At 36.6% G+C, this 7857-nt stretch overlaps 1 protein-coding gene across 2 annotated transcripts in view; it reads right to left on the reverse strand.

The window, feature by feature from the left end:
- Positions 1 to 7857, reverse strand: part of GABPB1 (GA binding protein transcription factor, beta subunit 1) — a 14990-nt gene that overhangs the window by 3772 nt on the left and 3361 nt on the right. For both annotated transcript variants that reach the window (XM_010143244.1, XM_010143243.1), the window contains 3 exons: positions 7626 to 7739; positions 4200 to 4385; positions 2735 to 2850 (listed from right to left, as the gene is read on the reverse strand). In XM_010143244.1, the coding sequence (XP_010141546.1) occupies positions 2735 to 2850; positions 4200 to 4385; positions 7626 to 7739 (416 nt within the window). The remainder of the gene's footprint in view (positions 1 to 2734; positions 2851 to 4199; positions 4386 to 7625; positions 7740 to 7857) is intronic.

A 7857-nucleotide genomic window follows, 5' to 3' on the forward strand; every position in this document is an offset into this window, starting at 1 on the left:
TGTCCCCACAGAAGAGGGAAAAGGAGCCATGTACAAGAGTATAGCACATTAAGGAAGAGAAAAAAAAAAAAAAAAAGGAAAAAACCAAGTCTCAATGGCAGAGACAAGAAGATAAAAGCAGTATCTATGAGATGGAGTAGGAATTCAACGCATGTAGATTAGTCCAGCAGCTAATAGGTGTCGTTTTTAGACCATCATTGTCCTAACAAACAGCGTAAGTTAAGGAACTGAGGCCAAGCATTCTACCTAACTAGGTGGTGGAAACCAATCAATGCTTCTGGAGGAGCCATGCAAATCTACAGTGGACTGAGCAGTAAAAACTAGTTCCTTACCTTCAGCATCTAGAATAGGAAGGACTATATCTAGTCTATTAATACAACCAAATCCAGAATGTGTTCTCAGGGCATTCTTTAGAGCGCAACTGCAAATGTTCTAATTATCTGAAGTCCTTTTGTATCAGTATAAAAACCTACCCAGGTAAAAACCAAATGAGAGGATCCTGAATGCTCTTAAGAAATCTTACATTTTATCACGGAATTTTCTTCATTATATTGGTAGTGCTGGTTTCTTAACAGTCTGTATTTTGACAATAGGACCACCCATAACTAAAATAACCAAACCAAGCATAATTTTAACAACAGAAAAAACAGGCATATGAATTCACAATGTAATTGATTTACAATTTCGATTTTTTTTTCGGTCTAATGAAATGATTGTCCTGGTTCTAGTGCATGTCACCTTCTGAACATATAACATGGGAAAAACAGTCAAATTCGAGAATGAAAACAGAAATTACTGTATGTTAATGAATTATGCATGAAAATGAAAAAGTATCTGTGTGATGGGTTTTTTTGCTGCCATCCTATATGTAAAAAATAAAACTGTTTAGAAAACTGCTATCTTCAAAATGAGCTGAAATGTTTAAACTTAACAGACCCAAAAAAGAAAATAAAAAAATACAGCTGTAGTTGTTCAGAACACTTCCACAGGAAAGTTTGTCACCCTACGTGAATGGGAAGATTTTCAACTTAGAAGACTTTCAAACTGCACTTAACTGTTCACATACCACAAATTTACAGCAGCAGAAGAAAGCACTCTCAGCCTTGAATCAACTCTTTACAACGAAATAATGGAATGAATTGCCAGTGAGGCAAATAAACCAAAAAATAAAGGTCTTCTACATTAAAAAGGTATTTTTATAAGGGGAGGTGTCCCACTCCCTCCAAAATAAAGTATCTACCACCTATGATGATGAATTTTGAAGTGAACCAACTTTATGTGCACTTATTAATGTCCCTGTTACCTACGTGAGGTAGCTCCAAATCCCTATGAACCACAGTAAGGCTCCTGAAAAGTCAGCTGGCCTCCATGCACAGGCAGAGGTCTGCACATGCACTTCCAGTTGTACATTCAGGGACAAAGCTAGTCATCAAAACTTGCCCTTAGAAGTAAGAGACAAAGTAACTCACTTAAACTAACTTCTTTCAATTTTTGAGAAATGTGTTTAAAATAACTGAAATTGGTAATCACCTTAAAAGAATAATTTTTATTGTTATACCAACTACCTGTGGTTAGGAACAGGTCAATTTATTCCTTCACCTAGCAGAATAATTAAAATACTTAAGGAAATGTAATTTCCTTTACAAATAATTCAGGCAGATGTTTAAACAAAAGAAATGCTTTTATTGTAACAGTCATACATTTTTAAAAATGCAGCAAGAAAATTTCAACTGTCACGATAATCTGTAATGACCTCAAGGCTGTAAAGGCCAGAAGTATTTGATGTGACAACTTAAGGACAGGGAAAGCAAGTAATGAAAGGTGGTCATTATAGTTATTAGACATGGATAACATATAGCACATACTATACAATAACAAATATTCAATTAGGCGCAATTTTATAACATGAACAGAAGTTGGAGAATACAACCTTTGATAAATGAAATACCATGGAGTTGACAAAATGAGAACTTATGGCCTAGTCAAGGCAGACAGCAATTTTCATGAACTTTTGACCAAAACTGGTCAAGCACAGTTAGAAGAAACAGAGGAAGGAATGAGATGGTTGACCTATTGTGGCTAATATAAAAAAGCTACAATTTTAAACTGACCAGCTACATCTCTTTGTCATATGTAAGAAAAGCTCTCTCAGTGCTGTACCATAATTTAAAAAAAACAGGATAGTGCAGAGATGTGTAATAGTAAACTGATTCAGAATTAAAAAAAAAAAAGACAGATAAAAATTGACGAGCACCAAATCTTACTGTTTCACATTTCCATTAACAGTTATCTAGATACCATGAATGGAAAGGAAACATTGCTAAAACTACGATCTCACCATCAGGACAAGCATGTGGTCATAACAGAAAGATGAGGGTACAGTACTCTCATTCACTGCTAGCGGAAAGAGTCAAGTTCCTTGACAATATATTGGTACCTAGTTTTAAAAACTGGCTAGTGATCTTAAAGGAAAAACAAAAGTTATTGTACACTTGAACAAGTGTCACTTTCATGTGCACGACAGAGGATGAAGCAAACAGCCTTCTCATATTCCTTCTACAACAACGTTGTAAAATATCAATTCCAGTAACAGGGGAGACTGAACAAGTTACTGTTACACTCTTCATTCTGTGGTAACACAGAAATCAAAGTTCCAAACAACAGAAAAAAACTACAGCCAGATACTCAGTGCTGCACAGTCTGGTTAACACACATCACGTAATATACTCCTTACTTCTATCTCCGCAGACTCCACACGATTTTCAACGATCTCAATGCACTGTCTCTTCACTGGTGGTTCTTCGCTTATCACAGTTTCTTCAGCAATGTCTGTTGCTGGAACTGTTAATACTTAAAACATATTTGTACATATAACTACATTAACTTCAAACAATATTTGCACTATATAAAATTCATGTAATGATGTAATTTCATTAACAACCATAAAATGCAGAGTCTTTCCCTTATGAAAACACAACTATGTAATATAAAGTGTATTATAAAGTCAGTACGGGGAAAATCTACTATAAACTTCAGCTGCTTGTATGCTACTAAAGAATTTTCAAAACTCTTTGTAATTGAGGTCTACAACAGTTGGTTGCCACTCTGGAGTATCATCACCATTTTTCACAGAGTAATCAGACATGGAAACAAATTGCAGCAGTTACCAGTCTGTTGATTTTGTAACTGACATAGCAGACTATCTTGTAACATTTCTTAAGCAAATGCCAAATACAAAAATGACTTCTGGTTTTTATTAATTCAAACACCTTAGGTCATCTGAAAATCCACTAGTTATTAATCCGGAGCAAAAAAATCAGGGGTCCAAAGAAATTCATAGTCTAATTCACTCATGCAGCCTTCTGGCAAATAAACGTTGTAATTATCACTTTAAATACTACCTAGACACATTCATGCTTTCTGACAACCAGCTGTACTTGTTCAGACAGACTATGAACCAAATAATTTGTCTACAGTGTACAGCTCATCAAGCTCCGCACGGGCAGTCCTCATAAAGAAACCAGAGAAGGAATTGTTTCTGTCTAAGAGCAGTGGCAGAGCATTTTTAAAAGAAACCACTCTAAACACACACGTCATAAAATAGCACTTACTACACTAGCAGCTTCCACAAACAAAGTACCTATGGCCCAACAGGACAATTTGTGTCACCCTGGCTTCACTGGTTCTGCCACCACTCCTCTAAAACCTCAAGAATGTAAGATTTGGCTTTTTTTTCCTGTTAAGAACACAGTCCATGGGAGTCGCACAGCTTGCTTCATGCACCTGACTTCTAAATCCAAGCCTCACCTCCCTGCAGTATTTCCAGCAAGGCAACAGCATAAGTTGTTGAAAAAAAAGTCTTTTTTACTCCGTCTTCTTGTTTTCATAACAGGTTTGCAAGAATCAAACTTAGTGAAGGTGAAGCAAGTTTTTATCACTTTTCCCTTAGATGTCCCATTCTCTTTCATACAGTTTTGTAATTCTTTCATTCTTTCTCCTAATGCAAAGACAGCTGACGTGTGGTAACTCACTGAGCTGCAATAGCTCAATGACTGAGCCTTTTGCAGGATAAAAAGTCAAAGGTGTATTTAAATTGATAGTTACACAAAATAGCCCAAGCTATTTGCACCTAACAATTTATTATTATTACTACTATAACTAAAATAGTTCAGGATCAAACTGTACAAGTTTCCACTCACCTTGCTGTCCATCTGGCATGGTCACAATGATTGGCTGCCCTATTCCACTGGTTGGAATCGAATGCAGATTGCCAAGCTGAATGCCGTCTGTAACTATAGTAATAACTTGCTGACCTCCAGAACTGACAACTTGCTGAATAGCACCATCCACAGATTCTGCTGTCACAACTTCTTCTGTGGCCACAACTATCAACAGATTAGTAAATTAAGTCAATTTATAAATTAAGCTTTACAATTTCAAACACATTTTGGTACAGCTAAGGAAAAAATTTCTTCCATGTCTTAAAATTTGATGACAGCAACCCTGCACCCTCACCCCCAATTAATGCATTACTACACATTACATTGTTAATAGAAATCCCTCACTAAGACAACATAACACACTAACATTTTTAAATATACATGCAACTCTGTCCTTTTTTACTTTGCTCACTACAGTACCTTTTTTATTTAGCATGTTTCCTCATAGATACACCCCTCTCCAAATTAGCACTTTGGGTTCAGTGTTAACATGGTAGCAAGAACTAGAGTTGTTTTTAAGAACACACATAACTTCTGCACTGTACACAAGCTGGACTAAGTTACACTAACAGCAGAATAAAAAAAGTTAAACTTGAAATACTAGCTTGAAACTACTCCTCAATAAGTGTCTTCTCAGGTGTACCTCAGGACCCAACCCTGATTTCTCTGCTTACTATAAAGGTCTTCAAGATAGTGACAGGCTGAAGACCTCTAAAGAATCTTCAAGTTTTGGCTATACTACCCAAGTACTTCAAACACGACCACATTATTTACTATACAAAGTATGAAACAGGACTAAAGGAAAGTTCTGCAGAGTTGACATTTTTACACCTTTGAAGGAGAAAGACAAAGCTTAAAAAGCAAAATAAACATTGTGTGTATAATTTTATAGGTAAAAATAAAAAATTCCAGCTCAACTAAATATTTCAGATTCATGATTTGATAATGGGTATAGAGCAGTGAATTCTCAGTTCTGTATTACATCTAAAAATCAAGGAAGGGTAAAAGAAAGACTACATTCAGAACTACAACACATACCACAGCTTGCACTATACACTGTTACTGGGTCTCACACTACCACTTATTTTTTAAAACAACAAGATACCAAAACAGAGAACAAGATCACAGGTAGCACAATCAAAGAATTTCAAGCAGACTAACTCTGTATCTATTTGCAATTTGTCAGGGTAAAAGCAAAGCCTTTGAGTTAGAGTGCTTCCTATCTACAAAGATGAAATTAAAACCCTACAGACTGTATTGTGATGCTCAAGATGAGAGAAGGTAAATAGAACCCTGAAGCTTTCATCTTTTAAGCTAATTACAATATATCACACACACACCAAAAAAATCACTCTATAGTTCAACTAATGGCTGCAGTCATTGTCTTTGGACAACATTCAGAGATTACTGTCCCATAGCACTGCTTACAAAGTCAGAGCCTTTATTCAATAAACCAAAACAGTAAGTCCTACATAAATAACTGGTGATATATTGAACTTGATTTGGTTTCCAAGTACAGGCTCAGTAAGAAAGACCACCATCACAAAAATTCCAAGTTGCAAGTGCCAATACTAGCTGCTGTGGCAAACAGCTCTGATCTTTCAGTTTCAAACTCAGTGTTGAGCTTTTAATTCTGGAAGGAAACATTATCAGGGTTTCTTCAGACTTTGAAAGAAAAATAGAGACTTTGTCTAAAAAGTTATTCTATATAAAAGAAAAATATCCACATAAATACTGTCACTATTACTTCCTTGCTCTCCTTTCACATCCATATAATGATCAGTTACCCTTGCTACATCGTATGATGAAGGAAAGCTGAAGTAATTTAAAACAACAGTTATTTTCAAATAACGTGCATTATTTTCTGCAATGCATGCAAGGGAGGAACACCTGCACACACAGTAAAGACATATGCCTAGATAAACAAGAAAGCAATCTGGCCTACCATAAAAGTCCAGTAGCTACAGACATACCATACTGCCTGAGAAAATGGGAGCAACGTACACAAAGCAGCACCGGGTAAGTAAAGTATTCATTAAATACTTCACAGCTTTCTTTAGAAAGGCAGGTCTCCACCAAAACACCTTTCAGGACTCTCAGAATCACTGATGTTTTTATTCAAGTACACCATAGAGCCTACTTCAGAGACAAAAAAACCCTACAGATTTCTGTGACCCAAAGCTAGCTAACAAAGAATTAACATAGCATTTGACCTCCTAAGCGCCAGTTTTACCTGATTTTTTTAATGCAATGGCACGTCGTATACCATATGGTATACCATATATAACATACACCATAATTGGAATATATGGTCTAGAACAGAAGTGGCATCTTCTTACAAAGTAACTTTCAATAATGCAGAAGTTTTCTGATCACATTTTAACTTCATTATAGATGGTATTACAACTTGCTTTAAATTATAAAAGGAGGCCTTTACCTTGCTTAAACCTGTTAGTGGTAATTACTAGTCTTTGTAACCCACTTTGATGCTGTAAGACTCATGACTGCCATTTCTTTCTTCACTTGAGCAAATGAACAAAAGTGAAAGAGTACACAAAGCAAGCAACACATTATTCAGAAAGAATGGAAAAAGAGATCCAAGGCAACTTGCAGAGTATGAAACGTTTTTTCAGACAAAGCAGTAACTGGCAAAGATCCATTTGGGTCAGGGGTGAGGGGTTTTTGTGTTACAAAAGAGGAAGGCAACGCTGAGGAACCAGGGCAATGGAATTTCTTGTGCCTTTCTGGCTTCTTGTCATGGCCTTAAAGAATAAGAGAGTGTGCATATGGCTGCAGTGAGGGATGAAGCCTGCTTCTGCCTAGGAGGACAGTAACGTATTGCTAGGCCTTGTGCACCTGAAGTGCCCTGACAGCACATTAGCCTGGAGGGGGACTTACTAATGAGTCCGTATTATTGTAAAGGCAAGTAGAATGCCTCAGCGTTGAGAAGACCAAGAGACATTCTAATGGGCACCACTGCACATTAAGATCACCAAATACTCTTGTGCCTTCAGGTGAAAGATTAACTGCTGACAAAGTATATGCAAACAACACTGGGGGTCACTTCCCAATATTTAACAGAAAGTAGTATTCAAAGAAAACATTCTCCCACCAAATGCAACTAAACTGTACATGGACAAGTTCAACCTCCTGAATTACGCTTGCTTTCAGCAAGATGAATGCTACTCACATCGGCCCAGAAATACCGGTTTTGGTCAGAAACCTTATTAAGAACTCATTGTACATACCAACCTGCCAACATTCCACGTGAAAGCAAAGGAAAAATTTTGTTCATGCTGAAAAAAGGAAGATTGTCCTCTCGTTCCTGTATGAATTGAATCTCCAGAAGAGCCAGTTATGTACTTTCAGTTTATTAAATAGGGTTAAATGACTTAGCTTCCTAACCTGGTGTTTCTGAAGAATTAGACAGTGGAGCTGATGCTTCTGCTAAAGCTGCCAACGTGGCTAATACTGACGTTGATGAATTTCCAAACTGTACAGCAGACACCCCTGTTTCATCTAGTAGAACAACAAAAAAAAAAAGTTAGCTAATAGATTTAAAACTAGTGAAGTTCCTTTTTTTATTATTGCTGCACTGAAGCTTCTAACACACACTCTGTTCTCAGCAACATTCTGC

Source organism: Buceros rhinoceros, unplaced genomic scaffold, assembly GCF_000710305.1.
Source record: "Buceros rhinoceros silvestris isolate BGI_N320 unplaced genomic scaffold, ASM71030v1 scaffold10119, whole genome shotgun sequence".
NCBI lineage: Eukaryota > Metazoa > Chordata > Aves > Bucerotiformes > Bucerotidae > Buceros > Buceros rhinoceros.